This window comes from Ascidiella aspersa, chromosome 1 (assembly GCF_963924565.1).
Source record: "Ascidiella aspersa chromosome 1, kaAscAspe10.2, whole genome shotgun sequence".
Taxonomy (NCBI): Eukaryota; Metazoa; Chordata; class Ascidiacea; order Phlebobranchia; family Ascidiidae; genus Ascidiella; species Ascidiella aspersa.
In genome coordinates this window covers 7,101,720-7,127,732 of record NC_139447.1, presented here as the reverse complement: position 1 = coordinate 7,127,732, position 26,013 = coordinate 7,101,720, and the positions used below count along the sequence as shown (strand labels likewise).

At 39.3% G+C, this 26,013-nt stretch overlaps 2 protein-coding genes across 2 annotated transcripts in view; both read left to right on the top strand.

Moving 5' to 3' along the window:
* The first annotated feature begins 5 nt into the window (after window positions 1-5).
* Window positions 6-1,388, top strand: LOC146166840 (pleckstrin homology domain-containing family A member 5-like). Its single transcript, XM_083385148.1, has 2 exons — window positions 6-252; window positions 1,243-1,388. Exons 1-2 carry the CDS (start codon window positions 6-8, stop codon window positions 1,386-1,388), a joined length of 393 nt encoding a protein of 130 aa, XP_083241274.1.
* Window positions 1,389-2,549: 1,161 nt separating this feature from the next.
* LOC146166839 (uncharacterized) overlaps window positions 2,550-26,013 on the top strand; it is a 29,061-nt gene continuing 5,597 nt past the window's right edge. The window contains exons 1-2 of the mRNA XM_083385137.1: window positions 2,550-3,290; window positions 25,142-25,747. Coding sequence (XP_083241263.1) covers window positions 3,199-3,290; window positions 25,142-25,747 — 698 coding nt within the window. The 5' untranslated portion in view covers window positions 2,550-3,198. The remainder of the gene's footprint in view (window positions 3,291-25,141; window positions 25,748-26,013) is intronic.

Below are 26,013 nucleotides of genomic sequence, written 5' to 3'. Positions count from 1 at the left end.
TCTATATGGAAAATAAAAAACTCTCCAACTTTTCGCAAACGCAGCCCAAGGAGAAGCGGCCCAGTTCGGCTCGCCGTTCCTCGCAGAGCCTCCACAAGGCTTTGAAGATGACGGTGATGCGACGCGATCCCAGCTCGCTCGTGGCCAAGAGTGGTTGGTTGTACAAGCAGGACAACAGTGGAATGGGCGGCATGAAAATGTGGCGAAAGCGCTGGTTCGTGCTCTCAGACTTTTGCCTCTTCTACTACAAAGGTTAGAATATTTAATACTATAGTGCAGGGTTACTTAACTATAGTCATACAGTATAGGGCTAGATTATAATTAAAACTAACTTGCTTTGATACGGTTGATGCGGTTTACCACGTCCACATTTAATTTTATGGGATTTTTTTAGCTTTATTGTAACTTAAATTGCACTTGGTTGCGAGTTTTAGCACTATACTAAGGTCCGTCAGTTAATCAGCCTTGCTAAAGCGGGTTGGCGGAAATTATTGGTTGTATTTTTAGGTAATTGCGCATATACGCCTTCAATTGTTCACAAAGCACCTGTTTCCGGATAATTTTACGCTCATCTTCTAATGCAGTCACAAATTTAATAGTCTTGAAAATATAAAATCCAATATAATTTATTTATGTTTCAACCATTCCTTTTCAACCAGGCTTGTAGGGTTTTTATGTTTGCTCTTTCGTTTCAAGTTTAGGCGTTTCAAAACCACTTGGCACCGTGCTTAAATTTTTTTCACATCTCGACGGCTGACCAAAAATAAGCCCACTAGTTTTGAAGCAAATTCGAAAAGTCATAACTTAAAAATTAACTTTGTTATAATTGTTCGGTTAAACAAATTGATCAACCACAGACAAACTAACAACTGCAAAATTGTAAGTTGTATATCGAAACCGTTTTGAGTCGATCCAATTAATTAAAGTCTTCAGGTTGGCATACAATCTAATAAAAGAACAAAATAGCGAACAAAATAGCGTTCTTACAGTAAAGATAACCTAGTGTTTAAAGTTAAATGAAATATATGAACATATATTATACTGAACAATGTCTTGTATGGATTTCGGTTTGGAATGTTTTACTGTTTGAGAATTGTAATATCATAAAAATTATCGGATGGCTTAACTTTTTGCACAAATTATAGGAAAGTTGGATCGCTAGTGTATCATTGCTTCTTCATATCTTCGTAAGGCAGACGCCAGACGAGCCTTAATATGTAAATGCAAATGTGTCCTCCTCAGACCCAAAAGAAGAAGAGGCCCTCGGAAGCATCGTCCTGCCAAGCTACGACATTTCCACGGTCAACCCAGACGATAAGATCAACAGGAAATACGCCTTTAAGGTCTGTGTAAAGTTTGAGCGTCCCGCGTCTGTTGACCCTAAGTAACCTCGCGTAATGGACGCACGAGGGCGCTCGAGGGTGGCCAACGCTGCGCCTCAAAAAATTTGACGGAATAACTGACTAAAGGTGGTGGCATTCTGGTTTAGGAAGACAGTGTTTGAACATGGTGAAAACATGTCGTTACGACTAGCTAGGAATTTAGCGTGAAGTCATCACAAACGAATGAGTGTTCCTTTTTTAATAAACACATTATGCCACCCGTAGAAGGCCACCCAAGCGATAAAAAATACGGCATTTATTTTGGAAAAACGTTTTTTTCTAAAATGTTGGTTTAATCTAAATCGACATTAATAATTTCTCGACTCAAGAGTAACAATTTATTATCATTATAGATGTTGACGTATATTTATACGAAGCCAAAAAAAAACATTTTTTTTCATTAAACTCCATTTTTGGGTTTGAAATCGCGCATTGCAGGAATTAGTTTGCGATTTCTCGTACTTTCTTCTTCCGCCACAGACGCATTTAAAAACGTAAAACACAAAATTATTTGCCGCGACCACTAACTTTATAAATCACGTGATAAACATATTTTTTTATTGCTTCTTTTTAAGTATTTTTTTCAATTATTTCGAATTACAGTCTACAGATGCTTTTTAAGCAAGCTAATGCGTAGTTCGAAAAAAGGGCTATATTTGAGAAAATGAGTCCATCCATATATTTTGTTCTGTCGATAAAGGATTTGTTTAAAGGTTTAAAATTTAATTTGCACAGCCTTGAAATGCCTGCGGTTGTATAATATTTTACTTTTTAAATGTTACATTCTAGCGAGGTTCGTCTCCAAATAAGCGATAAAAAGGTTCCTTACTTACAAAAAATAGTGCCACTGTAAATATTATTCCTGACTGACATGTATGACCCCTGAACCGTTGCAGTCTATCCAAATTTTTCAGCAAACACGTGAACCAGTTAGTTTTATTGACCGCTCGTTTAGTGACAAATAGATTTGCCAACAGCGAAACAAAAATCGCTGCTCTCAATTTGCCCTTCGGGTTGTATTTCGTGCCAGGGGCGAACTTGTGTTTACATTTCAAATTAACCCCGGGGGTGTTTCGGCAGTTTGTGGTTTTAGCGCCGAATTTTGGGTCCCGCAATATTGCTGCGTCTTGTTGTGGACCTTATGCTGCGGCAAGGGTGGAATGTTATATGCAAGGAGCGGTTTCCGATGCTGCCCTGAAGCGGCGACAGTGCGCGCCTAAAAGTTTTGAATTCGCATTTTAGATTTTTTGAAATCGCATTGGGTACCTATACGCGTCTGTACCCTTTTTCTGTGTTCTTATACAGCGACACTCACGTGCTATAGGTGCGGTTATTGTAATGCTTTGCCATAGTTGTTGTACACATTGCTGCAAGATGGGAATTAATAAAAATCGATAAATACAAAGTAAGTTGTTTGTCTTCCGATCCTTTTTCGTTTCTCTGGTAAATCCCTTGTATCAGAAGCGCATTAGACGCCGAAAATGACGTACCATTACATATATTCTAATAAAATGCAAACATACAGGCCCTGACATAAGTTACTTTGGTATATAAATATTTACTAATATTAGGACACTTTTGCTCCAGCATTAAAAAAAACATAAAAGACTTATGTTGCGTTCTGCTATACGTTGTCGACAATAGGTTAAATATGATTTTATTTAAAAAATCCTCGAACGTAGGTTTATCTTTGAACTGTATACACAGTAGTATTGTGACCACACGTAATTGAGAAGCATCGCTAGATATATTTTTAAAACGGTTTTTCAATAGAAGAGTAACTTGCCAATTTTAAATTCAGATCGAACACCAGGGAATGCGAACCTACTACATCAGCGCCGAGTCGTACAAGGAAATGGCCGAATGGGTGTCGATTCTCACCAACACTTGCCTGGTGCAAAGTCCCAGGTTAGTTGAGACGATTTTCTACGCTTTATTCTGCAAGTCCCAGGTTAGTTGAGACGATTTTCTACGCTTTATTCTGCAAGTCCCAGGTTAGTTGAGACGATTTTCTACGCTTTATTCTGCAAGTCCCAGGTTAGTTGAGACGATTTTCTACGCTTTATTCTGCGTGAGACTTTCTATGCGAAACAAGTGCATCACAAAAGATCAAGATTTTTACATTCGTGACCGACTTGCAAAAATTTCTTTCTACAAACAGTTCGACGCCGTGCGGTTAGCACACCCTCTTTTTTATTTTGCTGGTAATATTTTTTTTGCTTTTAGAATGCTGGAAGAACTTTAATATAATAAAAACTATTCATTCGAATTAAAATATACTGACGATGCCTTAGTTGGCGAAATATATATATATCTTTTAAGATCTGGTTAATGTGTCTGACCTGAATTGCTAGCTTTGCTAGTTTATTTTGCTGGTAATAAAAAACTATTTGTATATTTTTAACGTGGAAGTGAAACAGGTTGTGCTTTCCTGTTTAGTAAATGATTCGAATCAAAGGACAGAGAATTGTATATCCGTTTAAACCTGGCGTTTTAAAGGTTTCGTTTTTATGTTAGTATACCGATACCCGATTTTTTTATATACCTGGGAAATGTTCAAAACTTGAATTAATTGAAAATGAAATCCTAATAATGTTTCAGTTTATACACCTTTATTAATTATTAAACTATTATTTTGCATATAAACTTGTCGGTATGCTAAAATGATTTTTTTTTTATTAAAACATTGCTAGGTTGTTTATTGTACAGGAAAAATTGTATCTTATTTTTGTGCTAAAATATCGGCAAAAGTATCGGCCTACATTTACCGATACCGATATATTGGTAGAAGCCAAATATCGGCCGATATTATCGGTAAACCGATATATCGGTCTATCTCTAATGTTATTGCATTTTGGAAAACTAGTGTTAGGTTTAAAGTGTTTCTTAAAACCAATTTTTTCGCCGCCACCCAAATACTTAGTGTAAAGTACAACATCGAAGACCCAAAACTCTTTACAAAACTGTTTAAACAAAGCATAAGACAAATAGCATAAATAAAATCGAATTTAATAATTTTTGAGCAATGTCTTCGTAGCACTTCTCAAATTTTCCGGAAATTTGGCTTAGAACCAACTTTAACAAAAACTACTACAATTTGCGACTCAACGAACCTCAGCGGCGACCTAATTTTGGGTCGCGACCAATAGGTTGATAAACACTGCCTTAAACCGTTGTTTTTACGATCTAGCCATGCAAAGCTGTGCTTGTTTCATTAAATCACTGCCCTGGCTGTTTGCAGTTGAACTGTGCCCGCCTGAGCGTGAAATTAGCGCTTTGCAATGCATTGAGCCGACAAAAATTTGGCGAAATTACTGCTTTTTATTGTTTTGGTGTCAACTGTTGGTTTTCATTGATGTTCGTTTTGGTTGAAGATAACTTTGTTGTTTAAAAATGCTGTTTTAGTTTCTCGGATTAGCGACCTATTTTGAAGGAGCATTTCAGATTAACAGAAAACTATTATGTTTTTCAAAACACATTTTTAAACAGAAACAATTTTTTTCAGAACAAATTACTTTATACGTCATATGATAGTTTTTTTGTTTTTTATAAACATTATTTAAAATGTATTTTACCATAAGCCTGCGATCCCGGTTCAAGGGATTATACTTTAAAGTTCAGGCAACGATGATCTTTTAATCTCCACAGATTTGTGGTTTACAGACATTTTTGCCCTTGTGATCTAACGCTCCGTAAGCACATCAAAGCAGCTCGGAGAAATTGGATTTGTGGAAATTTAATGGGGCGTACCTGCAACTGGAATTTTTAACCCCACTTTACGTTTCTTTATTGTTTTGACGTAGCCAAAAGCGAGTTTAAGCTGGCACTTCGCTTGGCGCTAAGTTCCGGCTAGGTTTTGTGGGTATTTCACACAACGCTGACATTTGCGTTTTCACACAACGCTGACAAATCCACGTTTTCTTTCATAGTGATTTACTTGTGTTTTGGGCTTACTGAAAAGAGTAAACAATTCTGTTTCCGGTCAAAGGTTTTTTTTTATTTAATTGTAGTTGTGCTATGCTTACGCCCTTAAACACAAACTTGCCACGAGTCTAAAACTCATCACAATTCTGCCAATTTTTTTTTCAAAGAGCGATTGTAACAATTACGGAACCTATAACCACAGATATACAAAAAAGGTTGAGGTCAGTTCCTGGCTGTGTAATTTTTGTGTTTTAGTATTTGACTTTTGTGCATATGTTCCAGTCGTTTATCTCCAAAACATGTCCCATAATTAGTAGTTCAGTCCTGTATTTTTATCACAATCCGTGAGCGCGATGGACGTATTTAAACTACCTCAGGCATATTGGGTCGCCGCCAAATAGCAGCTGGGTGAATGAGAAACCACTTTCTTCGAGCGCGCCATCACCTTAATCCGCCCTGGTATCCGTTAAAGCTCGAGAGTGTCGCTACTACTTGTAATTGGCTAAAAAGAGACGCGGGAAAGACTTTTAGACAAACACACGATCACATACTAACACACACCCGTGTGCGACAATTCACTTGACGCTACGGACTGCGCATGTCGACCAAGTGCACCTCGAGCGTGCTTCAAATTCCTGCCCCCCTGTTCGGTCACAATGGGCACTAATAGTGATGTCACAGAGCACCCCAGCTGGTTGGTGGTTTGTGGCGATAGGAGAGTGAAGCCAACTAGTTTCGGGCGTCTTTCTACGCCGATTTGAGTCGAGTGGCTTCGCTGTTATTTAAATGAGAGTCACTTGGCAGTGCGCGACGCTCTGTTGCGATTGGAGAGATGCTGTTACTGTAGGTTGTGCAATAGCCTTGTTTTGCTAATTGTTTCCGAAAAAGTTATGCTTCGCGCAGATGGGTTGCCGCGTTTTAACATGACCGAAGTTTTGTGTAGTTAAAAATGCAGTAATGCGCAACCGAATATGGTAGGCCTAACTTTAATCCTTGTAATAGTGAAGGCAGTTGCCACATAATAAGCAGATCGGACTAAAAGATAATTACTGTCTTGGTTACACTATGCACGGATTTGTAATGTAGCTTGATAATAAATTGCAAAGCCAAACAGGTCGAGTAGATCGACATCATCTTGATTAGGACGTTTTCGATACACTGTCGTCTGTTTTAAACGGATATATCGCTACCAAACAGGAAAACAGTAACCGTTTGGTTTGCAAATTGATTTTTGTTTTTTTAGTGCAAATTGAGTCCTTTGCTTTTTACACAATGGTTATCTTGCCGTCGAATTCTCGAATCTTGCAGCAATAGTAAGGCAGTCAAGCGTGTTTAATTGCATTTAAACATCAGCCTCTAGGAATTCCCACGCTTATATTGTGGGTCGTGACTGGGATTCTATTCAGCTGTTTCCTATTAATTTTTTAACCTATCAATTTAGACGAAATTAAGGAATATTTGAAAATGTGCTTAGATCTTCATATTATTTCCAAAAATATTCAGGATTTCTAGTATTCGTCAAGATAACACCTTCTTTGTCTTTTAGGTTAGAACGCGATGTCAGTTATGTAACATACGTTGATACGATCTTAGGATACTTTTTTATTGCCCTTTAATCCACCTCGGTTAAGATTGGCCCTTTAAAATACATTAAAATACGTAATTTATACTTACACAAGAAAGCGAAATTTCGCTTTGTAAGATAAAAAATAGATTTGGTCCACCAGGCTACATATCAATAGATATAAATCGCTCTTCAGCTGTAAACGAAGTTATATACCAAACTTTGTTTACACCAGAAGTTTGATCTTTATCTAAGGTAAGATTTTATTCAAATTTAACCACACGGGATTAGTGCTTGGCTAATTAGGTGAAAAAATGAACCTTAAAATAATAGCAACAACAGCCGATTTGTATTTTTTAACGTTTTAAATTTGCAGTCCGGATTCATATCGCCGTTCTAAACAGATTGAATATTCAGGGGCTTAAGTTTTAAACTTATATAATGTGAAAATTGTGATAAGTTGCAATCCTGAAAGTAAGCCTTTTGCAATTGTCAACTACTCGTCTTAACCACTGAGAGATGACTCGCTTGTTTTGAAACAACTGCTCATCGGTGCATTACAATGTTACGCCGAATCGCCAAAAGGTGAGTCACAACAAAGAAAAAGTTTCAAAATGAAAAAAAAAATGTTGTCAAACCGTGATGTTACTGCGCAAACTGTTTCACGTTTTTTCATAGGCTGCTATCCCCGTTACCCTATTTTCCATTTATTTAATATGCTTTAATCGAAATTTTTGGTTGTTTCCCCTCATGTTTGTTTAGCGTATAGATCAGTTATTCTCAACCTTTTTAGAGCCAGAGCAGCATTTCAAACCTTTAAAGTTTGCAAGGAGCTGCATAAAAAACAACAGTAGGAATATAATTGAAAAACATTAAGAAAGAAACAAGAAAACAACAAAAATACATTACGCTAGCCTAGGCTAACTAATTAACACTGTTGAAACAGTTATTTCTTATTGCCATAGCTTGTCGATCAAGACTAAATATATTATGACGTCATAAACCACAAAATTATTTTAAAGAGCCGGACAGAAGTAGCCCGGGAACATTAGCACTTCGTACTTGGGATCCTTGCTGACCAAATTCATTCACTTTAAATTTATTTTACTTCCTTTGTTGCAATTCTGCTACTGCTAACTAATTTTTCACTCCGTTAGTGAGAGCCGCAAAATGTACAGTTGAGAGCCGCGGTTGACAATCACTGGTATAGATGAACTATGCAGGCGTGTCTAAATGTGAAGTGAGTTGCGCTAATTTTCCACTGTGCAAGAATTAAATGTACACAAAGCGTAACAATTTTTACTTTTTGGATTCCTGAAAGGACGTAACATTACTTTGCAAAAATGTTAAACCTTGAAATCGGATTCTAATTGCCGAATTGGTCTTTACCGAGATTTTATAAAGGACACCCAAATAAAAAATCTTCCTTTGTCGCAACCTTTTCAATTTTTAAACGTTGGACGCCCAAACTTCTCAGCATTCGAGCGTCCAAAACTTCACACGCGATACCTTAATTTTCATGGTATTTTATCCCCGCCAATCGTGACTTAACGCTTTAATCCCAAATCCCTTAAACCGCCGCGATTAGCCGATCACTCTATACGGGGGCACTTCAAGACGCGAGATTTGACGCGCAATTAATTCCAAAAATCGCCTCGCATTACCTTGGCTTACGCGCTGGCACTCGTCCAAGGTGCACTGTGACATCACAGAGGCTATTGTTCGCTCACAGGGGACGACGGTCAGTTGGGTGTCAGGTTGTGTTTAGCCGGAAGTCAATAGCAGCCCTGGCCCAAAACCTGAGCCTCGGGGCTACTTTGGGTCAAATTGACGTGACTGGCAGGCGTTTTGGTCATGAACTAATTACGATGCACTGTGGTCACGGTGCCTTGACTCTCTCTGTCTCACCTGTCCGGGTGATGTTCCACTCGCGATATTTATACGTCATTGGTGTTTTAGGCTTGCCACAAAGTTTTGACTTTTTTCGAATTTTTTTGAATAGTATTCGAATTTATTTTTTGTCCAGCTTAAAGTTGTGTATTTTAAATAAGCCATTAAAAAAACATTTAAAAAACGTTTTTTTGATTTTGATGGCCATGGCATTTCTACTGTTTCGTTTTCCAATTATATTCAGAAACCGTCGAGCGATTCAGGTCTTAAAAAACCTACAAATTACCTCTGAAAAGTCTTTGAACGATTTGTTTTTCATAAAATTATTTTACAACCCCGTGATTCAATTATTCTTGCAAAATCAAAATGCCAACCTCGTATACTTCCATGACTACATATCTGTAAGAACTTCGAAAACGCTGATAGACTCAATTTTCGTATGAATAGCCATGTTAGATTTAAGAAAGGCTGTTCTCTGTTTGATGAGGACAGTTCAAAATGGCCATACTTTTTTTCTTCATATTTCCAGAAGGTTTTGCCTTGCTACGTTGCCTCCCAGTACCTTTACCGTGCGCAGTTAGTATGCAACGATGCAGTTTCTTGCCTTGTGCTTCCTAACCCGTGAGTGGCGACTCAAAGTGGGCTGGCCGTTTGATCTGGTAAAGAAATTAAAAATTAAATTATTTTTAAATACGAGTTTTTTGGAACCAATTTTGTCGGTTTTATGGCTGATTCTTCGGCCGACATAGACGCCAAGTCGCGAGCATTCTACCATGCTTTGGAAGTGTGTCTTTATGTTATGACATTCAAGCAAAAAATATTTGCCTGGAAAAGCTCTGCCGTTATTTTATACTAGGTAGCCGCAATAAAGTTAGAGAAGCGACGTATTGGTCCTTTCAACTGTTGAAACGGCGTAGGGTCGAGTGGATGTTTGTTTTCGACTCGGGCCTTTCCACTTTCGCCGACACTAATCCGATTACGAGCGGGACAGGGGTCGCCCCCTACCATCAGTCAAACTGCATTTGCGAGTTTTTCAAACGTAAAACGCCGCCGGAACGAGAATGCAGACAACTTACTGTATTACTCAAAACTGCGATGCACAGTTTAGCTGTGAGACCGACAGCCGAACCGTTTCGCAGCTAAAGCAGTGGCTCCTCATTTGTGGGTAATTGCTACTAAAGAGGAAATTTGACATTTTTACTTGGTATTTTGACATTAAGACGCTATATCTCTGTCTCAAAATAGCAAAAGTAGTTTGCAGGCTTAAGATGCATGTCAAAATTAAGTTATTTGGAGAGATTATTAAACTTAGAGATTACTAATGTTAATGCACGAAACATGGTGCCCAATAATATAGGCGTAATTTGGTATTGGTGTCGACTCGATAGCTTGTTAATGTTAAGTGTTGTCAGCGAGGCTAAGCAGCGTTTGAACTTGATTTTTTTTGTCAGGAAGAATTAGTGTACAGACAAGACGGATTGGCTTACTGCATCTGTTTTACATGGTATTCTGTAAGTGTTGCTCATGTTGTCATTTCGATCTCAGTAAAAAAACTAATTATCGATAAGTATATCAACTTGAGTAAGCCTTGGTGTCGTTAATGAGTTCCTGGACAGGATTTTTTTAGCAGCAACTGAAAGTTTGTGTGAAAATTAAAACCAACCAAGCCCTGTAGGGAGATCTACCCTTCCTTTATACGTAAGTCTGTCGTACTATACCCCCAAACAACCCATATCATTATTAAAAAATCAACTGTATTTGTGTACAGACTTGAAGCTGTTTGCAAAGAAAACCGACGTTCGTAGCCCAATGCTGCCTTTCGTTGTCCCCACGCAAAACTTGCATTGGCTCGAGCGACCCTCACCCCTTTTCGCCCACCCTAACCCAAAGATCGCCTTGGCGTTTGAAATCTAACCCCCGAAGCGCATCGTTCGAGCTCTTCATTAACTTTCGCTGATTCGATCGACTGCAACAAAAGCCGAGCAAAATGCGCCGCTCTCACAAACTAATCGCGTTTCCCTGTTGTTTACCTTCTTCGTCCGCTGCCTGTTACGTCACGCCTTGAACACAAGGGAGCCCATTGTCCCCTCGGCCACGTGACGTCACCCCTCTCTGCCGGGGGGTTCCGTGTTGTCGAATTACGTCAGTCATTTGAGAGTAATGGCGGCGAGGTGGGACAATGCCATGGCTGTTAAGAGATAACGGCTACGCACTTTCTTTAATTCAAAGTTTTCTTCAAAGTTTTTGTAGTGCACGAAATAGCATTTTCACCTAAAAAATCACCCTGATTTAAAAAAAAAGATGGTTTGTGTCCTTTGTTAGCGATTATAGTGGCCCATTATAGCTATTATAGTGCCTTAGAATTGTACCTTTTGGGCTAATTTTTTGGCAACATGACATAGGCGTCTTTTTCGTGTCACTGTTAAACCGGTTGCTAATTAATGTGGCTAAATAAACAATATATTGAGATAAAGACACGAGCTTAAAACGTACGCCGTTGCCTTAACTGCAAACTCCAAAGAGTTTTACTTGAATCCCGGGTTGTTTTTGCCTGAAGTGCGCTCTCGGCCGTTAAAGGGTTAAGTCTGCTGCTCCTGCTTACCCTAACCTGTCGATGTTATCGGCAAAACAGCGGCGGCCGAGATCCCTGCTGATTGCCGAGATTAAAAACCGGAGTCCGGTGTTTTGGTTCGACATGCATGGGCCGATAAAGGTCCAGACATGACCGAACTTTTCCTGTCAAACTTAACCAGACGACTGAACATTCTGACCTAAAACCTAGGTCGAAAAACTGGCGGCTTGCCCAGAAAACCCTGCGAAATGTCCTTAGTGCGGAATAATTATGTGAATCGACTTTTTTTGCAGAAAAGTGCAAAAAAATAACAATTGTTGTTAGGCTTTTAAACCAACTCTGTCCATATAAATTAGTTATCCATCCTGTGGATTTTTTGGATGTCAAAAATAAAACGCAATTTACCTATCGTTGTTTCCTAATAATACGAATTTTTTACAAGTTGATCGCGGAAAACGCTGTATTGTTGCAATGCAACCGACATTGTTAAGGCGCTTAAGACTCGCAAGCTCCAGCAGAGTCAACTCAAAACTCTTTTTTTACAGAAACACCAGAATATTTTTTAGAATATTTCCTGTCATCCTATTTGGCAGAATTCAGTGTTCCAAACATTCCGTTACAAATACGAGGTATTGCCGTAGCAATTTTGTTCTATATCCGCCTTTGTTAAGGCGCATTAGAGGACCAACCTAAAACTCTTTCTGCAGAAACTCCTTTCGGGATCATTTCGTTCATTCTATTTGGCAGCATTCAGTTTCCCAAAGCATCCTGTGACAAATATAAGCTATTGCCGTGGCAATACTTTTTTGTAAATAACCGAGTGTTGTTTTTTCCAGCAGTATTATATAATCCATCGACGTTTCTACGGTTATATATTATGCCTGGCAGCAATAGATTATTTAACTTTTTCCTATATCCGCACGATGTCATCACCTGGGGTTGTGGCTTGATAGACGGTTTCCCTTAGCTGTGCAGCGATGCGTAACGACTCACAGTAACTTTCGAGGCCGCCCGTTAAATCCTGCCTGGCCGGATACGCACGGTTGCGCTTGGTTCAAGACTCCCTGCCTAATTTTTGCCTAAAGTTTTGAGGGCTTTTTGTCCATTAACAACTGGATTTTCTTAGTAGTGTTAGTTATATTTGGAAATATCAATGTTCAAAAAGTGTGCGGATATCTTTTTTTGTTGATTAGGTTTTGATTTCGTATGACATATGGTCAACATTTTTTTTAAACCAGTCTTACATATTTGTTAATAAAAATCTGAAAAATAGTATCCAGCATTTTCAAAGACAAATCCTAAAGGTCAAGCTTCTATTTTCCAACAGAAGTTTGGTCTTTTGCTAGACTTAGCCAGTTGTCATTACTTACCAAAAAGAGCAACTGGTTACACCCCCCTACAACTTTTTCAAAATAATGGGATCAAACAGTTACGGCTGTTACATAGCGTATGTTTCCAATATCCGCCAAGCATTTTGTTTCGCCCTTCGCGTTTCGTCGTCGTTCGTTTTTCGCGAAAAAAGTTCGTTTCGTCGGGAAGCTAGCATTGAAGTTTCGCCGCACCAACTTTCGGTTCCTGGTTGGTTGGCTCTCTTGCAAGTCGCTCGTTGTTTGTTCTTGTGAGATAGGCGCCCGATTACTCGCGCAGTGCGGATAATAGCGGACGCAGCAGACTTGATCTTTGCAAGTCCCGGCCGCTGTATTTGTCCGTTGTATGCGGCTCATTTAAGGCAAAAGGTTTTTCATTTAGGTTATGTGCAAGTCTGCGGATTCTAAATGGTATTTGCGCCTTACACTGTTAAAGAATTATTGTCAAGTGAATTTTAACTAAATTTACTTTGATGTAGCACAGAAAAATTTCCAGTACAGTTGTGATGAAAGTATTTAGTGTTATACACTCCTTAAGTAGCCAGTGTATTTTGTTGAGCATCGAAAATCTTGTCAATATATTTTTTTTATGACATCTTTGTGTGTGCATTTTTGAGTTTTTTATTTTGCCGAAGTAAACCTTTTCAGTTAGTGGTTGAGCTAAGCAACTTAAAAACGTCCGCCTTGTTTAATTTCAACCATCGCCCATCGAAGATCGTCGTTTTTACATTTAATGATTAATAGCATTAAAAATACCTTTCTGAGTTTTTAATTTTGCTGAGGTAAACCTTTTTAGTGGTTGAGCTATACAAGTTAAAAGCATCCACTTTGTTTAATTCCAATCATCGCCCATTAGAGAGCTATCTATATCTTTTTAGTAGAATAATGATAGAATTAAAAATAGCGAATGGTTTCCGAAGCTACAAACCAGGAGGATGTTCTTATCGGCAACCTTCCGAACATCAAAATCGTTTTCAATTTTTCACGATCGCCCTGGGAACGTGTGGCTCAGGCTTTTATTCGGGGTCAATTATCCACTTGTAAAGGTCAAGTCGCGAAGCCATTTGTAGCCGGCAGTCGGTAGGCGAAATTCGAAGACCAAGATAGCCGGTTTTCGTATTCCTAGACAGGCCGTTTCGTATGCCAAGAAAAACTCCAGACGCGGAAAGACGGTCGCATTCGACAAAAAAATCGCGCGTTTCGTCGGCCCCGGGTTACTCCGGTTCATGTGTCGTTGACCTTGAGTGTTGACCCGGGGTTATCGAGGTCGTTCGTCCTGGCATTGTAAACGACGCTTTAAGGCTGATCGGTCATCGTATTACTGATTCTATTGTCACGCGATTTAAATCTAATTTACGAGGCAAAATCGTAACTAAATTGCTTAGGACTGTCAAGTCGTACTGAATAATGGTGGTTAGCATGCGTACTCGGATTGCGTTGTAGGAGATTTACGATATGGGAGAAATAAAAAAGTTAATTTTCTAAAGGTATACAATATACACGTATTTTTAAATGGAATATCGATATTTTACCTAAAAATACTGTCCTGGAAAAGAGCTAACATTTTTTCTGTGGATTGTTTTCGAACACTAAACACGGATCTGTTCATTATCTTCAGTAGAAAGAAAGTGGCCCAAATAATAGATAAAAGATTCATTCTGAATGAATCTCTCTCTCTCTTTCTACTGAGCACTCTCTTTCTACTGAGGATTGTTTTCATGATCGTAAACTTTGCAGAACAAATTTTAGAGATTATGACAATCGTGATGTAAAGCCGGTATCTTGAATTTTACTTTTGTTAAGCTTGTAATGTAAATTCTGATGTTATCTGTGAATGTTGTAAGTCGCGTATGAGAAAAAAAAAGAAGAAAACTGTTAGTGGTGGAACTCAGTTCACCGCTCTATTTTGCGTAATGATTAGGAGTCCAGAGATGGAATTATCTTTGACGTACTTTGATGTAAACCAATATATCGCTAGTACATAAAAGCGTGTAAAACATATTAACGTTACACGGAGAAGCTAATTTGCTGCGTACACGACACTAGACAACCCCTGCAGATAAACTTGTCCTCTATACATGACATGTTATCGGTTATATTGCGTTGGTCGACTTCGTGTTGTTATTTACTCAGAGGGTTTGCCTTTTTCAAGAGTGTGTATTTGCTGTCAATATTGTTGTTGTGTGAAGTGCACGGTTTGTTTAATCAAGCACATACGGCAATCTCGTTTATTTATATAAAGCAGTGGTGCACAACCCTGTCATATGATTTTTTGAAGGCTTACACTTCAGGTAGTTCAGGGCACATATGTTTTAAGAAACCATGTTTAAATACTTTTCAGATGTAAAATGGTAAAAATGTATCTATAGGTATCTAGGAAAACCATAGCTGTAGTAATTTAATTAGTGCTTAGCTTTGTTACAAAAAACTCGTCTAACCTCCGTATGACTCGAGTGCTGAAAATAAGTTTATACGGTAATGTAATGACTGTAAAACTAGCTGTATTTTATAAGGTGTCAGAAATATAAAAACGTTTGATTATTTAATTATTAAATATGCTTATTCGTTCGCATTTCGTATCAACTCTGTATTTACAACAGCTATGCGATTATTTATTTTTCTGACCTTTTTTAGACATGCTAGAAAACGGTTCAACAATGCCCTTACAAAAGTATTTACGTTTCACAACCGAATAGGAGAGTCGTATTTAATCGTAACAACTATGTATTTACATCAGATAGTTCCGTTACAGTGTCACAACATGTCGCTTAAGGGAGCAGTATTTTGCGTTGCTGTTATCTTATCGAAAGCGCTTTGCCTATATCGCTAGATGCACGGCAAGAATTACAGCCGTTGAAATTGCATTCCAATTAATATTTCATGCCTGATGTAATAAAAACAGCGATGCTTATAAGGTGGCGATGTATTATGCATGCCTATAAAAGGCAAACTCGCTTAAAGGAGGTATACTCACTTGTCCTGCGGATCGTATTGCACAGTTCATGAACTTAAGGCAATAACTTTAGTTTCGTCATTTGATCCCTAATCGCTCGTGCTTGTCAGCTGGTGTGGTGAAATGGATTTTATAATTGACTAAAATTGCCCCGGAACGGCAAGTTTTCTGGTATTTAAACTTTTACCACATTCAGTTTTTTGTAACACACAGAAGCTGGGCCCCGTGGTAGCTTACTGCATGGGCGTGTATGAAGGATATCTATTTCGTGTCTTAATTAGTTATTTAATACTTTTGGCAGAGTATAACCGAATTTAGCCGAGCCGCTGTTTTGCTGGTCACACTGGCCACAAAGGTACTTTGTGTTTTTTGAAGTTCAAGTATATTCTGGCTTGTATCAAATTTGCTGCTATTCAGGCTAACTCTGTCAGGTATTGCCAATGTAAACCCTAGACCTAGAACTGTTTAGCCAAGCCTCTTGCAGAATATAGAAAGAGGCGCCATAGCGACAGAAATACGAGAGAAAACTTGAATTTACGACGACGTTTGGTGAAATTTCCTCTGTACGGACTGCCAAGCATCGAATCCTTAGGCGTGGCTTGAATCGTGTTTCGTCTGAAAATCTGTCTTTGAATTTACACCTTTCCGTACTACTTCTTTTATTAAATTGTAAAACTTACCGGGACTACCGTTCGAAGACTTTATTTTAAGACTTATATTATCTAGATGCCTTCGAAATACACATTTTTGTTTTAAATGTCTCATTTACAATGGCAACGTAAATGAAAAAGTGCTTAAAAAATGGTTAAAAGGCTTGTAAAATTAAAAGCCTACAGCGTTTGTCAAAGTGTAAACAATAGTTTGCTGTTTTAACCCGCACACAGCCTATGGCAAAGAGGGTGTTGTACATGAGTACAACGCTACTAGTAACTACACGTTATGTCCGAAACACCTTGAGAACGTAGTTTCACGGTCGCATACCGCTTGTCGTGTGTCGCGGCTAATTGGATTGTTTCGTCACTTCGGACGCGACAAGCGGCATTTGTTCACACTCGGCCGATGCGACGGAATTTGTTTAGCTCGTTTGTTCTCTCTTCCACCGCCATTCGTTACATTCTGTTGCCGCCAAGCTGAAGCTCACTGAAACTTGTTTGTGGATGTTTCTGGTAGGGACCACCTACTCGTCATCTGTAATTAAACTGTATAGAAATTATAGAAATCACAGAATAGTAATGATAGAAAAGTGAATTTACTCTTGATGGCGAAACTAAACTGGAGTTACAGCCGAAATTGCCGATACCTTTAGTGTACAGCGTACGGCGCGTGTTTAAATTAACAGCAGACTGTTTTGCAAGGCATTTTTTCTAGATTGCATTAGCCCGGATACAACGACGCTTTTTAATTTTATGTCTGCTTTTGATTTCGCAAAGCTTCAGAATGGTATACCCGACTGAATTAATTTAGATTAATCAGGCGCGTGGTTAGTGTAACAAATTTCTTTCTTTAATTATTTTAAAGTAAACAGTTCCAAAAGGGTTTGCCCAGTTTTATTTTTGCTAGAAATTCGCCAAAAAGTTGGGTTTCGATTAAAGTGTTCGCCCCGGTGTCACCAAACACTTGACTTAGGTTTCTAGAGATTCCTTTCGCTGTGTAATAGCAACCTCCTGTTTCGAACTCGCCCTGTAGAAATAGTGAGACTTGAATTTGCGTCGTTTCCTCCATGCCTTGACACCAAAACAACATTCCAACCCGCCATTCCTTCGCACCCTCGCTTTCCCGTAAGAAAGGAATTCCGACTGCGCCGTTCTGATTTCCTTTTCGTAACCAGGTTTTCCACTGACAGTTTGTCAAGCTAAAAAATAATGTAAAGATGGATCCGTGCACGTCAGCTAATTTGAAATAAAACAAGTATACAATATCTGAGTATTCTTGTAGAAGCTTTTGCATCGTAGAAAGTGCGTTCTGGCAATTTAGAAGAAAAAATGTGTAACTTATCGCAGTAGTTCTGTTTGTTTATGTTTCGAGGATAAATTTATTAAAACTTGTTATTATTACTTTGATTCCACATATTATTGCATGCGCGTCGAGGTGTAAGTAAAAGCACTTGCTTATAAGCACTAATACATGCACAGTGCACACGCTCATTTAAATGCATTAGGCTTTGCGTAAGGCCTAACGCCAAGTTTCTCGGATCGAAGGCACTTTACCTACAAAAAAAAACGTAGACGCTGACGAGAGAGGCGACGGTCGTTGACGCGTGACCGTTTCACGCATGGCTGCCCGCGCACGAAAACCGCACCTAAAGTCATTTTTTCTCGCTGTTTTTCGCTCAAAGTTTTTTGCTGAAAGCGCAGCACGCCCGGTCGTACTCTGAAGCGTTTGTAAGCGAACCGGGATTATGTTTCGGATTAAGGAAGGCAGAGCGCGCGCGAGGCAGCGGCGGCGACTCGCCCCAGTTGTGTGTTTTTCGTCGTCGGAGGTAGTGGTCTCTCTGCAGGTGCGCAAAGAGAAGTGAAGCATTGACCCCAATCAAACCTGGCCGCTGCAGATAGCACTTAGGCAGGGACACCTGAAACATTGTTTTCCATTTTTAAAAGTTTACCGTTTTGAGAAGAAGCTTTGGTTTTTGTTCAGGTTGAGCGCCTAATATATGGTTTCAATCACAAATGGAAAGTTGCCTAGAGTCCTAACTAAAATTGAGCAATATTTAGGCAAATTATTGCAAAACAGTGTAATATATGTTTAAAAGTAGTTTAGGTTATTATGAAGTGTCAGTGTATTAAGAAGTTACAAATCAGTACTGAACTTAACAGATCAGTCGGTTGTTCAGTATCCGGCATCCTGAAGCTAGAAATACTTCCCGTGTTAAAGTGTAAATCAAGGTCAGCCACGTGTCTACGAGACACCGGGAACATTTTTTGAAAATTACAGTTGAAACATAAGTTTAGAATTAATTAACTAAAATGTTTACTGTGTACACTGTGGTGTTTAATGGCTGTTTGTTTAAAAGCTTTGCTATTCGCTGCTATTGTATAGAAATCTGTTTTTCATTTAGTCTAGACCAGACCTAACTTCGTCTTAAAAGCTTTTGCGCAAATTGAATCAAGGGTTTCTCGCTGGTAAAATGACATATAAATTGGTGTAGATGTTAAAAATTAATAAATATTTATTCAAAACGTTCAAAATGCTACCTACATTTAAATGTGTCTTGATATTATTACTACGTCTTACTACAACATCCAACCATTATGCTTCAAAAATTGTTGTCGTTGATTAGGATTATCAGGGGTTGTTTAACATTTCCAATTACAGTTTTATGAAGTTTTTCGTCAGTTGCGGTTTACCTGTGGATGGCTTTCCCACCTAACCTATAGTAACCGTATAATACACAAAGTATAAGGGCCCAACTTGACGACAACTCAAAAAGCGCAACTAGAGCTCAAAGTTGTTCAACATTTGCTATTATAATATTTTTTTTCGTAATTTGCCCTTTACCTGTGGATGGCTTTCCTACCAAATCTATACGAACCGTATGATAGGCAAAGCATCAGGGGCCTACATTGGCCACCACTGTGAAAGCCCACCTGCAGTTTAAAAGGGTTAATCAGCGTCGGCAGCGACCCCGGTGGCAAGTCGCGTGACGTGGGTAAAACAAGGGGGCTGCTTCACCCAAAAACAACGTCACCCCCCATACACACCGAGACCTGCACGTTTAGCTTCGCGCAAATGCGTGGGGCCGAATCGCGTCTAAGTAATCTGATACCTCAACCCGACTTGTCGATAATCATTCGGTCCTTGCTCTAAGCCGCAAAGTACACTCGCTCACTCACCTAGGCCCTATGTTGTTCCTATGCTGTTGAGGGAAGGAGTATAGGGCGCCTCTGCACACATTTACTAGACTTCGTTTTGGTTTCTTTCGCGTTTTTCGCTACGTACGCATGTGGATGAAGTTTCCGCCGGTTTGGGACGTGCTGGGGTAACGTGATCCCGAATACTGAGCAATGGTGCGATACTTAACCTTACCCGAGGGTAAGCTTTGACTATTACTTGGCCCTCCTGTATTTCTTTACTTGTGGACTGTTGTCAATTTATTTTTGTCTTGAAATGTAAGCTGGAATTCCGAAAATGACTAGATTGCATCGGGTAACTACAGGGGTTCTTAAAATTTTATATCGCGGACCCCTAAAATTTTGCTTCGCTTCGCGTGCACCACGTTAGGCAAGACATTTCAAAAACAACGTCATAAATTGACGTCACAATACAAATTGACTTCTTAAATTTGCTGATATTGGTCTTAAATGTGAAAGTGAAATGGAGTCTAAATACATTCAGTGCAAACACGTTTTATTTTTAGTTAAACTGTTTTTTTTTTATTACTAAAAAATTGATTATTTAGGCTTTCATGGACCCCCTAAAACTAGTTCAAATACCCCCAGTTTAAGAACCCCTGGGTTAGTAGGATCTTTTTCTGTCTGAAATACCCTTTTACAGTTTAAAAATATTAGTAAAATACTCACCACGGCCAGTATCTTAAATAGTGGTAACCTTGCAATCGATTCTCGCCTTATAATATATACAGCTGCAAAGGTTATAGGTTTTCGGAGTGCTTCCGTTTTTGTTGACGCGCTTATCAAGTCCTTCCGAAGGCCAGAAGACAATAGCGATCATTACGCTACTGACCGCTTATCTGAAGTGGTCGAAGGCAAACCCAAGGACAGAGCCGGATAAGGATTTGCGGCTAGCACAAGCAGTGCAAAATCACTTTGTCCTAGCACGTGTTTTGTGATTGTTTAATATGAAAACTTAGTAAAAACGTATTGCGCTGATCGATGCATAACTTTCCATTGCATTTTGATATGACTGGACTGGACCAGCGTGTAAAACTTGGTGACCAGCGTTATACAGTTTAAGTTGTTTATAAAGTAGAGTTGTATGGTGCCAGCTTTGATTTTGTTGTACATGCCAAGAAACACAAAAAAGGAAATTATATCGATTAAGACTTAACGGGTTGATCATTTAAAAATCTCCCCTTGTGAAGACCCAAGTGCTCTTTGTTAGTCTTCATTTTAAATTTTAACCAGATTATGATATTTCAGTAAATTGAATGGAAAAGTCACTTGGATATCCAACAGCATTTTGTCTGAATTGGACACATTATTCCAGCGAAACATAACATAATATATTATATACATATTATTTATAGTTTAAGGCTTTGTGGATTTACTCACCAAACGGTTTAATTTTCGGCGTATGTGTGATTACAAGAATGACAGGCGCCTTAAATGTACATTGCCTTTGCATAAGACCATAACTAGCACCCACTATATCGCTACCCTGTAATACATGGGAAAACTTCTACTAGACAGGTGCCAACCCAACCAGTCTATAAGCCTAACGCGTATTGGTTTAGGTGCCTGACTTTGCCCGGTGTGTCATTACTGTGTGGAGTAATAACACCCCTTGGCGAGAACTTGTTTGCTGCTACTTTCTTCTACTGAAACGCAGCCCGCCTGTTTACGTCAAGTGAGGGCAAGTCGTGAGAAAGAGTGTGATTTATTGCGGCGTTTTGTGAGTTTAGATGGGTTGTTTATTGAACAGAGTTTTGACATGCAGCCTTAACTGATAAAATCGCGTCAAATTATTATTAAAAAAATTTCCTTGTAAATTTTAAACTGGTCGTTAAAGTTAAAAGAAAAGTTGTACACGGCTGAAAAGCCTAGAAACTTCGAACTTGCTGTTCGTCTTGTAGTCATATAAAAGCGTCGCCTGCCTTGCAGACTGTTGCAGCTTTTAACTGAACAATTTACGAGCCAAGTCGGCACGAAGCCACCCCTCTTGTTGACAAACAGTGTCACATATTTCGAGAGATACAAGCTTAAGTGGCTGTTTTAGATCCGACGTGTTAAATTTTTGTTTACGGCGCTACATGGTGCTTTTTGGATTTGGCGGTTCAGTTTTCGCAGTTTTTTGTAAGTTGTCATTTATATCGTTAATGTATAAAATTAGCCACTAATATGGTACGATTTCTCGTTAGATGCATTTTGTATGTTTAAAGCTAGGGAAAGGGATTGGTGTAAACTTGTAGTGAGTGTAGATACTTATTTTCATTTAGAGGTAAGTTTATTTAAATCTAAACTGGAGAAATGCGTTTTAATCCTTGCTAAATCCCAAACCTGGCCGGTTTACCCGTCAGTGACGCGTTTATCGGCGGCAGTTACGAACGAAGCAGACATTAGCTCAAGGCCAAATGCAAATGGCCAATAAATAACCTCTTACTTGTTTTGCCCGCAGTACGTGGCTATAAAGGTTTAATTAGGTTCGTTCACCGTACGCTTAATGGATAACTGCTACACAGTTGTCTTGGTCTTTGCATCGCAAACAGAGCTCTGAAATCTACTGAGTTTTACCGTAGTTGTCGTGGATCTAAGCTTTCTGTTTTTGTCGTGGATTATTGACTGCGGTGATTGGATATATACATGATGCTGCTGAAGCTACCCAAGCTTCGCTTTCGGTAAGTTGATAATTTAGGGATAAATATTAGTAATAGCACGTCGGGACTTTGCGTTCTGGCAAGACAACCTGGATCAATCGGTTGTGCAAGGTGTGACTTATTTGTGTCTGTATCGATTTAGTTGTCTGTGCTAAGGCTTGGTATTAAAAAATAGGATTTTCAGTGCTAAGGCGGTATTTACGCCTGTATGTTGGCGGCTTCGCGTCTCGGTGTCAAATATGATGAAAGTGTTTTTCAATAGCGATACGCAGTTTGACCTCGCAATGCAAACATCCGACCTGAATTGAACTCACAAGGTATAAGGTTAGCGTCAATTGCACCAAAGTGTAAGGCAATGTTACCACAAAACTGTAAGCGTAATGCTTTCTATATTACACCCAACGTAATCAAAACCATTGAAAAATTCGTATGGAAAACACTAAATCTTCAAGTTCAAAGTATTTCTCAAGCCTATTTGCTATATTATAAGATGTTTAAATAAAGACTTTGTGAATCATCGCCTCGCCCTAAACTGAGACGACGACGATGATTGCGAATAATGAATAATATTCTTCAGACTAAAGCACAGTAATCATATTGTAAGATGTTTAGAGATTTGCTTTTCAATAGCATGTGATTTATTGGATAATTTAAGAACTGGTTTCGCCAGTTTAAGTCAAACTTAATTTTCTCTTCACCTCTTAACAAATAGGTTGGATGAGGGGTCTGTTTGGTCTGAAAATATTGCCACCAATTGATTTTGTTGTGTATTGTCACGGTTATAGCAGCACGACTTAAGTTCGAAACATTGTTCTAAAACAAAAGTTCTTGAACTTTTTCGCGCCGTTAATCCTGAGAAGGACGATGGATTTTTATTAAACCTTTTATAATAATTTGCAATGACACGCAATCAATTAATGATGATCAACACTAAAGTGAAAAAAGTTTACTTTCAAATGAACCATTAACACTAAATTTAAAGAAAGGCATAACTTTTCGATAATTAGCATTCAAGCATCGCATAAATTGTCTAAAGTCGAAACCACTTTTAATGTGTCAAAATTACCCTTATTACCCAGGTACGAAACAATACTTAAGCTCGAAATATTTTTCCTGATCAGCTTCTTAACCCAAAGGTCGTTCCTAATTCGCATTGTGCTGTGTGTACTACAGAACACCGTGATGACCTCACACACAGCGAAACGCGTCCGGGTCGCACTGGCATTGTAGCGGGCCTTGTGGATACAACAACCTTCCGTCCTTTTGTGTTGCTAGTACCGAGGTCGCGATAACATTTTTGAGCCAGTTTTCGTGGCCGCTCCGAAAGCAACTCGGCTCTCATTTTTCACCCATTTTTTTGTGAAAACTTCGCATATTTTAATAAACACAGGAAAATAACAGAATGGGCTGCATTTTTACGCGTCCAATGTGAACTGTTTAGAACTAAAGGTCCTAATAAAACCAGTCAAAAAGGCAGCAGGGCCTTCTTGTTTGCCATGTAAACTGGCTTGATATCGCGTTACACTTTGCTGCGATAACAAGGCGGTACATTGCGCGGATTACAAACGCGAAGGCGGCGTGTTTTGTGCTTTGTGTCGCCTCTTTCCGCCCTCAAGTGCAAAAGGGCGACGTTTTATAGGGTGTGACGCTATGTTGGCACTTTTACATTAGTACATCACCTTGGCTACACTTTGAAGTCGCTGCTAAGTGTTTTGCAACCTTTTAAACCTTGATTTACCTTGTTTTTAGATTGGAAACGTGTCAGCTTAAAAGTGTCATATGTCATTGTTTATTGTTTGCCAAATTAGAATTTGCTACAAACGCAATTGTGTTTTTCCCTTTTAATTTCTTTCACATTACATATTGACGTGCGACGTGCGTGTCCCTATCAAATTTCGTCACTCAAACTTTCAGACAATCTTCCAAATTGACGTCATCAATTACAAGAGAGCGTTCGACTTTGTCCAGTTGTAAAATTTTGTCAATGGCACAGAGTTTTACAAATTCTCGCCCTAAATTGAATTACCTCGATTACAAAGGGTTGCTTATTCATACCAGATTATAGTTCTCAGCGCATATAACCGAATGATATTAGTGTTAAGACTATTATATGTAATTTTAGGTACTGACGATTGGTGAACATTTTTCTTGTTTCACGTAAAAACAATGTTTACCAGGGTCTAGATTTTGCATTTACTCCAAAAATCAGCCCACGTTCGATTATGTCATTTTTAATTTTAATAAACACCTTTATTGTAAGTTTCATGAACCTTTATTTTTGCACTAATAACAACATTTGAAATATTTAGCCATATAACAGATGTGTCAATAAAACGCCTTTCTCGCAAATTGGCCGAAATCCAAACGCGTTGCATGGCATCGGATATGGGCGGCAACTTAACTTCCAAATTTACAACGCCGCGGGCTACGGAGCTGACCTGCGCTTAAAACATGCAGGGCATTGTACTTAACTTCAGCTTATTAAAGCAAGCCTGTATGAGAGACTTCCAAGTCTGAAGTAGGTCATGACCGGCTTTCTAACAATTGTAGGCCAATCCTTAGTTGGCAACATTTTCCTGAGTTCAGCCATTTTTAAATCTCCACAACAAAAGCTATCGATTTTCCACGCTTTAAATGGAACTTTGCCAGTTGACTTTGCATTGATTTGTCACTTAATGTACTTTCAGCTTAATTGCGTCATTGAATTTAGCTTATTTAACTAGGTTAAGCTAAAACTAACGCCAAAACACCAACTTCAATGTTACCATTTTGAAAAAGGAAATGCACAGCTTGGTCGTTTTAGACAACGCGCTTTTAACGGGAATAAAAAAAAATATATTTTTTATATTTCAACGCAGACCGATTTCTACAGTTAGTCACCCAAAAAGTTAAAATTCAGAAAAACTTTAACAACATTTTACCATGTTTAAGCCAAAATCATTCCAAAACGCTTTAAAATAAATAAAACTAATAAAATCATTCTATTTTCTTCCGCGCAGCAAAAGCTCGCCACGCAAGTCGCACCAGAGCAAGGATGACGTTAAGAAGCAAGCGGATCAGAAAAACCAAGACAGCAACAACGACGACTCCGAATTCGGCTTCAACGAGGTCCGACCTCCTCCGAGCCGCCGCTCCGAGGAGCCTCCTACTCCTCCTAGCTCCCACCCCTCCACTCCGAGCTCGACCAATCATAGGCCGGCGCGAAACGGCAACAACAACAGTAGCAACAACCCGAAGCGATCGACCTCCTCGTCCGCTTCGCAGGATGCGTCGTTGCCACGGCAACAGAGCCGCAACTCGCAGCACAGTCGCTCTTCCAGGAGGACGACTTCTTCCTCCTCAAGGACTCATAACTCCGGAGGCGAGCCAAGGAGAAGAGGGGCATCAGAGCCTCCTCAATCTAGAAACCACCATCAGCATCAGCAGCAGTATCCTCCTACCCAACATCATCATCAACATCCACAGCAGGCTCCGCATCCTCACTACCACCAGCAGCAACATCCGGCTGATCCCCGTCTCATCAAGAGCTACGATCAGGCGGCCGCCTACGCCCAACACAACGGGGAACCCCCGCGCTATGTGGACATGTCGCCGCCAGAAAGCAGGTCAGGGTGGTTTAATATGCTTTAATATAACAGGTGGTTTGATTGGCGTGCGGAATAAAGTGAACGCGGATGCTATACTCGCCGCTGATATTATAGTTTGTTTTGATTGTTGAGTAGTTAAGCAAGTTGCGTCAGATGTAGTAGTCGTGATTAGAGATGTCCGTTATTATCAAATCAGGTCCGATACCCGATGCCAACTGGTACTAGTCCAAAACTAGGGTGATGGTATCGGTGCCTACCCGGTATCAAATCCAAAACAGCACTTC